The following is a 14,665-nucleotide window of genomic DNA, read 5'->3' as shown; positions in this document are numbered from 1 at the left end:
CCACCAAGGGACGAGTAAATAAGCAAATCATGGTATAGTCACACAATGGAATACTAAGCAACGATAAAGAACAGTGATCAATCCTCGAAACATCTTATACCATGGGTGAATCTGGAAGGCATTATGCTCAGTGAAATTAGTTAATTGTAAAAGAACTAATATTGTATGAGACCACTATTAAAAGAACTGAAGAAAAGGTTTAAACACAGAAGAAAACACCCTTTGATTGTTACTAGGGTGGTACTCGAGGGAGAGGAGTATTCACTAAGAGATAGTAAACAAGAATTACCTTAGGTGAAGGGAAGGACAACATGTAATATACAGGAAGTCACCACAACTGGACTAAAACAAGCTAAGAAGTTTCCTGAATACAAGCAAACACTTCAATGGATAGAGTAGAAGGGGCAGGGGGCTGGGCACCGTGGTTTCAGGAGACTTCTAGGTCAACTGGCATGACAAAGTGTATTAAGAAAACGTTCTGCATTCCACTTTGGTGAGTTGAATCTGGGGTCTTAAAAGCTAGCAAGTGGCCATCTAAGATGCAGCAATTGGTCCCAACCCACCTGAAGCAAAGGAGAATGAAGAACACCAAGGAGTCAAGAAAAGTATTAGCCCAAGAGACAGAAAGGGCCACATAAACCAGAGCCTAAGACCAGAAGAACTAGATGGTGCCTGACTTCCACCAATGATCATCCTGATAGTAAACACCACAGAGAGTCAGTGGAGCAGGAGAAAAGTGAGGTGAAGAACTCAAATTCTAGTAAAAAGACTAGGCTTAATGGTTTGACTCAAAACTGGAGGAATCCAGGAAGACATGGTCCCCAGACTCAGAACTGAAACCATTCCTGAAGCCAACTGTTCAGACAAAGATTAGGCTGGACTGTAAGACATAAAATGATACTCGAGAGGAGAGTGCTTCTTAGCTCAAGAAGATACATGAAACTAAATAGCCAGTTTCTGTCCAGAGAGGAGATGAGAAGGCAAAAAGGGACAAGAGCTGGCTGAATGGACAGGGAAATCTGGGGTGGAAAGGAGGAGTGTGTTGTCACATTATAGGGAGAGCAACTAGGGTTACATAACAATGTGTGTATAAATTTTTGTATGAGAAACTAATTTGAACTGTAAATGCTCACTTAAAGCACACGCATACACACAAGCACATTCTTCCAGATAATAGAATAATCTTTAGAAGTGACTACTAGACAATGCTCCATTGTATCATTCAAAGAACAAGTCATCATTCATTTGCCTTATTTTCAAATTTGGGATAATTTTTCTTAACACCCTCTATCCTGGAATAAAAATAGTTAATGCTTGGGCTCGTGCTGTCAGCACTTTTCGTTCATTATTTCATTTTGTCCACAAAATGAAAGTTAATGAACATAAGCCTTTTTTATGAAACTCTATTTCGTTGGGAAAAATTGTTAGATGGAAAAGTCAGATAAAAAAGTTTGAATATTTTGAAGGTTATTGATGTACATAGTCAAATTCATTTCTAAAAAGGACATGCCAATTTATAGTACTGCTGTAGAGTATAAGTGACCATCATACTGACAGAGTTGAGCATCACCTTTGACAAGAATCTGTCAATTTAAAGATGCAAAATAAAATCTTGTTTCCATTTACCTACATACAGCATTTGGTTCCCAGTGTAGTTGAACATTTGAACACGATTTGTTATTTTCTTTTAAAACTGTCTTTTGCTAATTTTTCTTTTTGGGTATTAGCGACTGCGTTTTTAGTTCCTGAAAGCTTTTAATAACTGAGTGATATTAACTCTTTGTGTTTAATTCTGATTCATCAAAGCATTTGTCATAAATAATATTATTAGGCTATTTTACATGAAAATAATAACATCATAAATGAGACTTTCATTTGTGCTAACATGAAACTCAATACAAGATTATACTAATAAAGATCTAATGTTTCCTCTTCTTCCAATAAAACTCTTCTGTTGAAAAAAATGTAATACCACATGTATACATAAACAATGTCAATAAGAGTGGGGAACCAAAACTATAGGGAACATTATGAGGATATTTGTAAATGTAAAATCCTTTGCAAATTGACTGTAATCATTATCTTAATAAGTAAACTGTATAGCTTTAGGGGATTATATTTTGAACATTTTAGCATTACCTGGGCAATCTTACATAATAGCTTAAATCATTTTTTTTGTGTGTGATCTTCTTGTAAAATAAAATCTAGAACAGAAACTCAGGTATACTTAAGATTATACAATATGTTGCATGCAAAGCTTGTATTTATCCATAAACATGTTTTCATTGATGCCATGAAGTTGATTGTAAAACATAGCAACCCCATGAACCACCCCATAGCATTTTCTTGGCTACAGTGTTCATGAAAGCAGATTGTCAGATGTTTCTCCCTCAGAGCCACTGGGTGGGTTCGAACTGCCAACCTTTCAGTTTATAGCTTAAGGTTACACCCCTAGGGCTTGGTACCACTGCCATAAAAAATTAGATCCTTTTAAAAAATTAATTTAAAAAATTGTCTTGTGAGAATAGAAAAAAGATAACTGAATTATAACATTGGTATTGCAATACTCTATGACTATTTTTGGGATCTACAAACACAAGATGGGCTCAAACATCAAAGATCATGGATATGGCACCTGTTACATAAGGTATATACCTACCGGTAATACATAAGGTAGCCATGAATCAGAGCCAGCTCTAGGGGCAACTAATAACATACACACATGCACACATATACACATAAATGTAAGTATACGGAGCCCTGATGGTGCAGCGCTCAGGCTGCTAACTCAAAGGTCTGCAGTTGGAATCCACTAGCTGCTGCTGGGAAACCCTGCGGGGCAGTTAGTTGCACTCTGTCCTGTAGGGTCCCTATGAGTCTGAATCGACTGCACAGCAATGGGCTTTTTTTTTTTTTTTTTCGTATATATACTGGCAACAGCAAAAAATACATACGCACACGTATATATGTATACATATATATATGTAGGGTCGCTATAAGTCACAATGACTCGAAGGCAACAGGTTTGGTTTGGTTTTGGTTTTTATACATATGCGTACACAAATACATACACAGGGAGCCTTGGTGGCACAGTGGTTAAGAGCTCGGCTGCTAAGCAAAATGTCGGCGGTAAGAATTCACCAGCTCCTCCTTGGAAACCTTATGGGGAATTTTAACTTTGTCCTGTAGGGTCGCTAAGAGTCGGAATCGATTACACGGCAATGGGTTTGGGTTTTTATATGTACACACCCATATAAATCTTATATATATATAATGTAATATATTTACATTTACATATATAGTACAGAGACCTAAAGAGTATTTTTGATAGTTTCATATAAATATATAAATATAAAATTTATATTTTGGGGAGTCGGGGTGGGGAGCTCCCAAAGAAAGTGTGAGCCCTTCAAGTTCCTTGCTAAGGCCCAGAAAACCATTGGCGTGAGGCCTGACTCAGAGTGAACCTACAGCCCATTGGTTTCCTCCTGCTCCCTCCCTCTGTCTGATGCCAATAAGCAGAAGCTGGAGGACGCGAAATCCCAGGAAAATATCTTGGGAAATTACCTGGAGCCCTAGATTTCCCACGGCGCCGCCGAGCCCTGGGGTCCCTCAGCCGAGCGCTGGGGCGCCGCACTGGCGTCCAGTCGCCAACTCTGTCTTGGCTCCCAGGTCGTGGTTTGGAGCTTTTTTAGGACGAAGTGAAACCCTCTACCCACGCCCCTCATCCCCAGACCTCCACCCCACACTTTGAATTCTATGAAATCCCGTAGGTGCATCCTATCTCGCTTTACGGGTTGAGGGTGCGAGGTGGCAGGAGCAGTTTGCTTTTTCCTCTAAAATTCCCGAGATCCTAATAAAAAACCCAATGCCGACTAGTCGATTCCGACTCGCGATCCTATAGGACAGAGTAGAACTGTCCCATAGAGTTTCCAAGGAGCACCTAGTGGATTTGAACTACGAATTTTTGGTTAGCAGCCGTAGCACTTAACCACTATGCCACTAGGGTTTCCAACAGCCCAGTAAATGCCAAAGAATCGGCTGGGGTCTGTGTAAACGCCGCCGAAGTTGGACACAAACCGCAGCTGGCTCTTACACCCGTGATGTGGCCAGTTAGCCTTTGGTCCTTAAGGTCCTTCAACTCTTAGAAGACGAATTTGAGAAGTGTGGAGGAGGAGTGTTAGCGAAGGTAAGAAAAAAAAAAAAAAACGTTGCGGTCGAGTAAGTTTGGGGGAGGCAAGGTAGCTCTTAACGTCAAGAACTTATGAGCTAAAAACTTCAAATAGTCTGTGAGTCCACCTCGATCCAGTCTCCAGCTTCCCTCTTTCTCACTACATTTTACAAGGCTGACACCCGGGGCAGGGGACTTTTGTGTCAAATCGGTAGGCAGAATTTTTGGCCCTCACTCACGCTTGCCATGATCGGATTGCTTTTCGCAAACAGGCGCTGGCAGGGAGGTGGGGGTATTTACTTTTAATCTTTTTATGTGTGCTCCGTTCACCTTGTGTGGTAGGGTGTGGAAGGCGGGGGAGGGGGGTTTCCAAAGCGAGTGAAATTCCCCTTCCACGGGTATTACCATGCCTATGAAGCTGGCAGTTCTCGAAGTTTAGCAAATCTGCAAATAACTACAAAACACAATAGAGCATCCCCTCCCTTCCTCTCTCTCTCTGTTTTCTTTTCCTGCTTCCAAACGCCTTCTTGGAGGCTGAGGGTGAGCTTGGGCAGGTCTCCAAAGGTGCAGCAGCCACAACAATCCTGCAGTTCAAAGTTAAGCACCAGTTGCACAACTTTAGCAGCTGTCTTAGCTGGCTACTAAGGAGCTGAAAGCAAGGGACGTCCGAGGGGGTGAAGAGCCAAGTTTCCAGCCCACCGTCAAATCCAAATACCCTCAACCTCACCTCCACCCCCACCACCGGAAACTTTACAGTCCTGTAACTCGCCCGCATAGCAGGCCATGGCTCCCTTTGGAAGAAACTTGCTAAAGACTCGGCATAAAAACAGGTAAAGTCAAGCGTGTGTGTGCGCGTGTGTGTACTGGGGAGTCTACGTGTGAAAATATGTGCTTCCTTGCTGTTTGATTCTCATGAAAACTACTCTTGGGAGAACAAAGCTCCCAAGAGTTAGGTCTTGTATGAATATGCAGCTCACGAGAATATTGTTCTAGTATCTTGATTTCAGGTGGTCAGGCAAGCATTAGAGAAAAGAAAGAATGAAGAATGATTCTTTTTACTCCTTTTTTTCTTTCTTTCTTTTTTGCCAGCCCTGGTTCCACAGCAAGCACCATCAACTATATCTCTTTTTGTCACTCTGAACATTTCAGAGTAGTAGGATGGCATTTTGCTTGGCAGAACTTTACTATATTACAGGAAGGGTTAAAAGTGAAGATATAACTAGAATTCATAGCCACTAACTAGAATGAAATACACAGTTGCAGAGACCATGCTTGGGGTACTCTGGGAGAGGGACATTCATGAAATCTGGAAAGTTCCCAAAAGTGAAAATACTGAGACTTGATATGAACTGATTCTTTAGAAAATCTTCTGGAAGTATAGGTGGTTTTAGGGACTAAATGAGGGCTAAAATAGCTGTTCTCCTTAATTATCATTTTACTTTGATTTGCTATTTCAAGTCTGCAATGCCCGTAGTGTAAATAAATGTATTTTAAAAACATACATGCACACATTTTTCTTGAGCCAATATGTGTTTCAGTCCTGTTAAATATTTTACCAGTACCTGAAATGTTACATTTTTAAACCAAAAAAAATATGAGCATGATTTCAGACATAGCCTTTACTTTCTGAATGTGTTTATTTTGGCATCGGGGCTTTCCCATTAGTCTTCTCTCACGTTTGTACTCTTCCTTGTTTGTACTTGTCATAATTTACTCACTGTAAATTTAAAAAGCACACAATTACATGGTAGGAAATGATATAATTATTTTAAAGTGCCTGCATGACAATACAGGGTGGTACGACTTTAACAAAAATCTCTGCTTTATTTTGTGGGCGAATTTCTATTTTAATTTTTTAACTCATTTCCAGATCTATTCCTGATTTCCTTATGAAACTAAAATGATAATATATACTATAAAGCTTTCTAAACCCATTTTATTTGCTAATATTTTGATAATGTATCGCAAATGTGGTATTTCTGGCAATTAGTACAACTATCTGTGTGTTGGAGTCCTGGTGGTACAGTGGTTAAGAGCTCAGGCTGCTAACCAAAAGGCTGGCCGTTCAAACCCACCAGCTACTCCTTAGAAACCCTATGGGGCGGTTCTACGTTGTCTTACAGGGTCCCTTTGAGTTGGAATCAACTCAACGGCAATGAGTTTTTTTTTTTTTTAATCTGTGTGTTAACAAAATACAGTGGTTTGAGTATTAAAAAAAAAGTTACTGATGGTTATCAAATACAGTTTTGTGTTTTAATGGTGACAGTACTAAAAAAACAAACAAACAAAAAAACCAGAAGACCAAAAAACAAGCAAAAACAAAAACCCATATTGCTCTTTAAAATGATTATTCAGTAGCATTAATTTGAAGTATGTTGGTTTAAATGCTATCAAAATGTATGAAAAATTACTTTGGAAAAGTTCATGATTTTAAAAACAAGTTATGATTTTGTCATACTGATTTTTGTGAATATTATCCCTGTAGTTGTATCCCTGTTGTTCTGGGTTTTTTTTTTTTGAGCAATTCAGGGATTCTGCCATTAGTATGAAAAATAACAGTGCAACAAAACTTTGCATGCGCCCCAGTGAGTTCCCCTCAGAGAAGTCCATTCTCCGTTTTCATCTCTTCTGTTTCGCCACAGCACTATCTATAAGTAAAACTAACTTTCATTCGCAAAAGTGAGTATACAAGCCTTTTTTTTAATATGATATTTTCTGTGTAAAATGATAAAAAAGATAGAATAATAAAAAAAGGGAAGTTTAATAGTATTTCTCGGAGGAAATGAGATGCTGCTCCTGAAGCTGATGCTTTATTATAATCACAAGTATTTTGGTGAAGGCGGCCGTAGTGAGAGTATATTAAGTTGTTGTAATAACTGAGATTCCTTTACAGATTTGCATTTGTCCAGTTCTTTAGAAAAATGTAAACCACATTGAGGTGGTTGAGGACATAAAAATATGGGTCTTTCAAACTAAACAGTGAGTAAACCACATGGTGTATTGAGGTAGAATGGATATGTATTTATTATTTCAGCGCTTAGTATTACTACACGGGAGGCTTTTTTTTGTTTGTTTTTTAACCTCCTAAGAGGTAAAAATATAGATGAACCTTAATTACACCATTGACATTAACCATTCCAACGCCGTTAACTTTATCCATTTTGTTTACAGTGTTCCATATGATTTAAATAATTGCACCCTGACATATGAAGATTAAATATCTTTCCTTAAATGTGATTGATGGTGAAACAGTTATCTGATAAGAACCAATGCATTCTTCAAATGTGTAGTATAAACTACATTGTAGGATGTCCATAAGGGAAGAGTTTGAGTAATATGTGTGCATCCCTTGTATATACCTTATACAATTAAAATAACTGTTTCAGTATAATTGTATTTTTATTAACAGGAAAAAATACAGATTTCTAGAGAAAATACTGGGGATTTGAGAGCATATAATTTTGAGAAAGTTTGTTTACTGGACTTTTCCTTATCATGTTCACTATTGGAGTAATATTTAATCATCCAAGATTAAACCTTATGAGCTAGTTCTATAAGCATTTCAAAATACATGTATATTTGAGAGCTTTTAAGACACGGAACAAAAATGAAAATTCAAATGTGAGGCATAAAAACATTTAGAAAGAACGCACTATAATGTCAGAAGGCCATGTCTGTCTAGTCACCATTGAGTTCTCACTCCCAGGATGGTGTCTAGCATGTGGTAGACCTGCAATACAGATGTTTATATAATTTTGAAAACTAAAATTATAATCTGTACTCAAACTAGAAACATAGTAATTTTGAAATTAATTTATTATCTATTCATCATGTTATGTTAGCTGTTACCTAGTAAAAGCTAATGCTTTATGAAGTATTGGTTGACATTTAATATAATCAAAACCTAAGAAGAATCTGGAAACCAAGCTAATCTCACTTTAGCAGATAATCTTTCCTAAATTTTAAGAAGCCTTTAGTTCAAAGTTTTGGAAAACGGCCTTTGGAAAAATTGATAATAATGTCTGGTCACAAAATATTATTGTATTTGGACATAAAAACTTTCTAGATGTTTCATTTTAAGCTTTCGTATAAAAAATAAATCAGGCCAACTTAAAATCCTTTATGTTTACGAACAGAGTTAATGTTTTTTCGATTTTTCCAATTGTGATAAGATTTAATAGTAAAAAAATAGATTAGAATACAGTGTAACTGAATTGAACAATATTAAAACCAGTACGGAATAATCACAAATGCTACTGAGAAAGGTGAAGCTTGACTGCATATGTTGGTTAAGATTCTCATAACCAAGAGTACCCTTACACCAGGAAGAGGGCAATTTTCAGAAGACCTGTTGGTCTCAGGAGGTGGATTGTTTACTTTGGTTTCAGAATAATGGAATGTTCTGTGACTGAATCCCAAAGATTGATGCATATCTTTTTAAGCAGGTTTTTGTTCAGTATAACAAAGGAAAATGTTAGACAGACTAGAATTTTTTTGAAAAACGATTCAATTTTAAAGCATACAGATTTTGAAAGTGTTTTCTAAAAGTAGCTAGGTAGGCGTTGTTTCTCACATGAAAGCCAAAGAAACACATAATGAAGCACCAATTCTCTTGGTATTCATATGGACAGTCCATAATTGAATTTAGATTGTTAACATATTTAGGTATCTGGATAAGTTCCATTTTTGAATGTAATCATGTATATATTTGAGTCTATTTCCAAGGTAATTGTTTTAAAAATTAATATTGTTAAATAGTAATTGGGGACTTATTAACAAGTTCAGAAAGCTGCAATGTTACTATGAATCTTTTGGAATATTTGGTTAGCAACGTGGTTCCTTAGGTGTTTTCATTGATAAAACTTGGGGGCAGAGGATTGTTTTGACCTTTTACCAACCTTTCTAGAAGCAGGAAATTGTCATAATGAAGCAGTGTCCCATATATTTTTCAGAAAGACAAAATTAGAATTTTTCTTTTAAGTGATTTCTAAAAGAAAATTCACAATGAGTATGAAAGGATCAAATACAGTAAATAAGATCTATGTAATTATTGTCATAGTACTATTCAATCATCATTTCGATTTTTCTGTGTCTTTAGTCTCAAAGATTAAAAAATCCATCCCAGGTGATAATAGGCATCGTCATAAGGACAACTTGAAATTAAAATGCTCCAAAACATGCACTCCTATTGGGTATGTTAGAAGTAAGCATTACAGCTCTATTATTGTATGTCAAAAATGGGTATTAAAATTTGCTTTTGAATCGATGAGAATATATCTGAACGAGTTTTTGAAAGCCAAGTGCATTATATTACCTCCATAAGTACATCATACCATGATGGGTTCATCAGAAGGAAGAATTGCGTTTTGCGATTAGGGTAAAAGTTGCTAACAGTCATGTATTCCCTCCGGAGTTAGGAGTATGGTAATTTATGAATTCCACAAAATGGAAAATTATCATATATTGTTTTATGTAATCTTTCAATAAAGATTTAAAATCCCAAATTGGATTGAGAAATGTCAGTTTATTTGAGTATGTAAATCTTCGTAGTTCCCAGGAGTTCCTAAAAGAGATTTCCCCTCATGATACCTGGTAACTTAAGTAGTCATTCACTGGCAGCAGACAGCCCATTAAGAACAATGACTGGAATGCTTTTTCCCTGGCAAAAAGATCCCAGGAATAGTAGCAGTGGTGAGACAGAGCTCCGGGTTAAAACCTGATTTGTTACTCAAAAAGCCATAAGCCAACTTAAACTCCGCTCATAAGGTCTTGTGTTATGTGCTCCCATACAAAGTAGGACACATGTCAAGGAGAAAAGTCCTTGAACAGATTTTAGAAGAAAAACAAAAAAAGTTTGAAGCTAGTTACCAATTTTATTTAGACCACACCTTTATTAGCCAAACCACATGACTTGGAAAGTTTTGATGTTATCTAATTGGTATGTAGTTCCAAGATATCTGATAATAGCCCTAAATAATTCACAGAAGTATGGCTCTATTTTGTTGATTTTTACTTTAAGTTCTGAAAATGGAAAAAAAAAAATTGAAGTGGGGTACATGTTTATCTCTTTCAGGTGTATGTGGATACCAGTCCTTGACAAGGAACCTCTTTGTCCCTAGCATATTGGCTTTCTGAAATGAGGCACTGTGTTATCTACACTGTGTATCTGCCAAAGGAAAAATTCAGCATACTTCTGTGTTTTAATGTTCTTTAACGTATACTTGCTTAAGGAGTCTTCATGACGTTCTTTTGGCAAAACAGCCATGATTTCTTAAGAGTTAATTATTTGCTATTTTTTCATAGATTTTGATTCAATTACTGTTGACCCTGCTTTTATACTATACCTGGTAAAGAGAGTTTGCATGTTTGTTGGTTAGAATTGAAAGGAATAGCCAAGCAATTACTAATATGAGTGCAAAGTGATCACTTCATGTGAATGGAATAGAGCCTTGGGAAGAAGTTTAGTACTGGCAATGATGAGCAAGATATTTCAAGAATAAGAATGATCAATGTGTATTAAATATGCTGGCAGATAAGAAAAATTATCCTCACAGGTTTACACTGCAAGCTGGAACGCCTTCCGTTTTCACAAATAAAATGACATAAGCTTTCTATTAAAAAAAAAGAAAAAAAAATTCTCATTGAGTATAGATAGACTGAAAGCAAGAACCTTAAGTGCTACGATCATTTCTAGATAATAACTGCTTGTAGTAATACTTGGCTGAAAATAGGCACTCAATAAGTATTTGTTGATTGAATAAATAAATTCAACAAATATCCACCAAATACAGCTGGTCCCCAAACACAGCACCTGGACCAGCATAACAGATAAGTAAAAGTTTCTTGAACGGATGCATGGGTAACGTAAAGAATGAATCCATGAATACAAGAGAATCATCGTTCCTGCTCCTGGGCTCAGCTCATCCTTCCTTTCACATGGCAAGGGGCCACATTGGACATATAGGTACCGTAGAGACTTTATCAGGCTTGTAGTAGAAACCAAGCCAAGGAACAGGATTACTCACTCTTTTTCCAGTGTTGTTGTTAGTTGCCATTGAGTTGATTCTGACTCATGGCAACCCCGAGTATAACAGAACAGAACTTTGCCAGGTCCTGTGCCATCATCATGCTTCTTGATATGTTTGAGTCCATTGTTGCAGCTACGGTATGGTGCCTCCAACCGAGGGGTCTCATCTTCCAGCACTATAACAGACAGCTATCTGTTTGGTCCATAAGGTTTTCTCTGACTGGTCTTCAGAAGTAGATTTCCAGACCTTTCTACCTAGTGATTCCTAGTTTAGAAGGTCTGCTTAAACCTTTTCATCGTGGTTAACCTTGTTGGTATTTGAAATACCAGTGGCATAGCTTCCAGCATTATAGCAACACACAAGCCACCAAAGTATGACAAACTGGCAGACAGATGGTAACAGTCTTTCTAGGAATGTTCTTACTTCCCTTGTGCCCCTTGAGCACAGACCCCGTATGACTATCAGAAAGACTTGGCAGATGACGGTGGATAGTTACTATAGACCCCACTGCTGAATGTGGAGCATTTCCCTTTTCTTATGAGTTATAAGAGAAGAAAAGAGAGAGAGAAACAGAAAGAGAGAGAAGGGGGGACCATTTTTGACACATGATTCTCTTCTATGATTGGGTTTTTTTTTTTTTTTTCTTAAGGAGAGTTTATGCTCTTTGTGTGAAATTACTACAGTTTATGAGGCAAAGGGAATATATTAGAAATAGGTAGAAAAAATATCTTGGCTTGTATTCCAGCTTCATAATCACATAAACTGTAAGTCATATCCCAGCTGTGCCGTTATTAGCTGTGTGCCTTGGGGCAAATATTTACTCTTTTTTAATACAGCAACAATAATCATAGCATGTATAACTTGGCAAATCCAAGTTATACATGTGTATAACAATACAGAATTATGTGTAAAAAAATAGTTACTCAGGCCACTCAGAGGTCTTGGAAGGGGATTGTACAAATAAGGGAATCTCACTGGTGCTTTAGGCTTCGTTAGCTTCCTGGTAGACCCACTTCTGCTGACATTCCTTATAATAGTATGTGCCAGGCACTGTTCTAAGTGATTCACATATACCAAATAATTTAATCCTTAAAGCAACAGTATGAAAAAGGTACTTATTATTTTTCGTGTTTTACAGATGAGGCATCTAAGACACAAAGCAGTTAAGAAATTAATAAGTGGTAGAGCCAAGATTTGAACCCATGACTTTAACTGTTACTCTGTAAGACCCATTGAGGATTTAGTTTTCTCATCTGTGAAATAGTTAATCCCAGACCACCAAATATTTGGATTAAATCTTATTTTGTAGAAACAATTTAGCACAGTGCTAGGTCCATAGTATATGCTCAATAAATATTTATACTCTGTTCAGACCTGTTAGATTCAAAATGCTGTGAAGTATATCTGTATCTTTAAAGTTTAAAGGTTTTGGTATTTTGGCATTTGGGGCTTTGAAACCTTCAGTTCGAGTCACTAGAACTTCCTTATCACCTCTGATCTCTTTTTTCCTCCTAGATATAGATTATAGGTTACTGAATGTAATTGGAAATAAGTCTACAAATGTACAGAAGACCCTTTTGAATTTGATGAAATATTTGATTTCTGTCAGCTTTTAGGTTTAATCCTCACACTTCTTTTGAGTCAAAATTATGAGCCAATTAGTGATTTTGCAATGTATAGTATCATGTAATTGAAGGGATATTTCCATATGTGTCTTTTTTGATTTTTGATAAATGAAAGGTCACATGATTTAAATACTTTAGTGTTATCTTTATCTTATAAAATGGGAGACTGAATTCAATATATTTTTTTAATAACTTTTATCAAGCTTCAAGTGAACATTTACAAATCCAATCAGTCTGTCACATATAAGTTTACATACATCTCACTCCCTACTCCCACTTGCTCTCCCCCTCTTGAGTCAGCCCTTTCAGTCTCTCCTTTCTTGACAATTTTGCCGGCTTCCCTCTCTCTCTATCCTCCCATTCCCCCTCCAGACAAGAGTTGCCAACACAATCTCAAGTGTCCACCTGATATAATTAGCTCACTCTTCATCAGCGTCTCTCTCCCACCCGCTGACCAGTCCCTTTCATTTCTGATGAGTTGTCTTCGGGGATGGTTCCTGTCCTGTGTCAACTGAAGGTCTGGGGAGCATGGCCGCCGGGATTCCTCCAGTCTCAGTCAGACCATTAAGTTTGGTCTTTTTATGAGAATTTGGGGTCTGCATCCCCCTGATCTCCTGTTCCCTCAGGGATCCTCTGCTGTGCTCCCTGTCAGGGCAGTCATCGATTGTGGCCGGGCACCAACTAGTTCTTCTGGTCTCAGGATGATGTAGGTCTCTGGTTCATGTGGCCCTTTCTGTCTCCTGGGCTCTTAGTTGTCGTGTGGCCTTGGTGTTCTTCATTTTCCTTTGCTCCAGGTGGGTTGAGACCAATTGCTGCATCTTAGATGGCCGCTTGTTAGCATTTAAGACCCCAGACGCCACATTTCAAAGTGGGATGCAGAATGACTTCATAATAGAATTATTTTGCCAATTGACTTAGAAGTCCCCGCAAACCATGTTCCCCAGACCCCCGCACTTGCTCCGCTGACCTTTGAAGCATTCATTTTATCCCGGAAACTTCTTTGCTTTTGGTCCAGTCCAATTGAGCTGACCTTCCATGTATTGAGTGTTGTCTTTCCCTTCACCTAAAGCAGTTCTTATCTACTGAGTAATCAATAAAAAACCCTCTCCCACCCTCCCTCCCTCCCCCCCTCGTAACCACAAAAGTATGTGTTCTTCTCAGGTTTACTATTTCTCAAGATCTTATAATAGTGGTCTTATACAATATTTGTCCTTTCGCCTCTGACTCATTTCGCTCAGCATAATGCCTTCCAGGTTCCTCCATGTTATGAAATGTTTCAGAGATTGGTCACTGTTCTTTATCGATGCGTAGTATTCCATTGTGTGAATATACCACAATTTATTTACCCATTCATCCGTTGATGGACACCTTGGTTGCTTCCAACTTTTTGCTATTGTAAACAGAGCTGCAATAAACATGGGTATGCATGTATCTGTCTGTATGAAGGCTCTTGTATCTCTAGGGTATATTCCTAGGAGTGGGATTTCTGGGTTGTATGGTAGTTCTATTGCTAACTGTTTAAGATAACGCCAGATAGATTTCCAAAGTGGTTGTACCATTTTACATTCCCACCAGCAGTGTATGAGAGTTCCAATCTCTCCGCAGCCTCTCCAACATTTATTATTTTGTGTTTTTTGGATTAATGCCAGCCTTGCTGGTGTGAGATGGAATCTCATCGTAGTTTTAATTTGCATTTCTCTAATGGCTAATGATCGAGAGCATTTTCTCATGTATCTGTTGGCTGCCTGAGTATCTTCTTTAGTGAAATGTGTGTTCATATCCTTTGCCCACTTCTTGATTGGGTTGTTTGTCTTTTTGTGGTTGAGTTTTGACAGAATCAT

General features: G+C 37.6%; 2 protein-coding genes across 9 annotated transcripts in view; one reads left to right on the top strand and one right to left on the bottom strand.

The window, feature by feature from the left end:
* Positions 1-3,662, bottom strand: part of NTS (neurotensin) — a 56,071-nt gene extending 52,409 nt beyond the window's left edge. Inside the window, exon 1 of the mRNA XM_049884003.1 lies at positions 3,568-3,662. The gene's annotated coding sequence lies outside the window, so the exon portion shown is untranslated. The remainder of the gene's footprint in view (positions 1-3,567) is intronic.
* A 395-nt stretch (positions 3,663-4,057) lies between these two features.
* RASSF9 (Ras association domain family member 9) overlaps positions 4,058-14,665 on the top strand; it is a 49,286-nt gene continuing 38,678 nt past the window's right edge. For 5 of the 8 annotated variants that reach the window (XM_049884000.1, XM_049883999.1, XM_049884001.1 and 2 more), the window contains exon 1: positions 4,058-4,189. Coding sequence is in view for 2 of the 8 variants with exons in the window: in XM_049883994.1 (XP_049739951.1) it covers positions 4,955-5,001 (47 nt within the window). In the remaining 6 variants the exon portion in view is untranslated. Of the gene's footprint in view, positions 4,190-4,513; positions 5,002-14,665 lie in introns of those variants that run through there. The other 3 variants (XM_049883994.1, XM_049883995.1, XM_049883997.1) reach the window with 3 other exon arrangements.

Source organism: Elephas maximus, chromosome 4, assembly GCF_024166365.1.
Source record: "Elephas maximus indicus isolate mEleMax1 chromosome 4, mEleMax1 primary haplotype, whole genome shotgun sequence".
NCBI lineage: Eukaryota > Metazoa > Chordata > Mammalia > Proboscidea > Elephantidae > Elephas > Elephas maximus.
The sequence above is the reverse complement of the archived record's forward strand: the minus strand, read 5'-3'. Positions and strand labels throughout refer to the sequence as shown.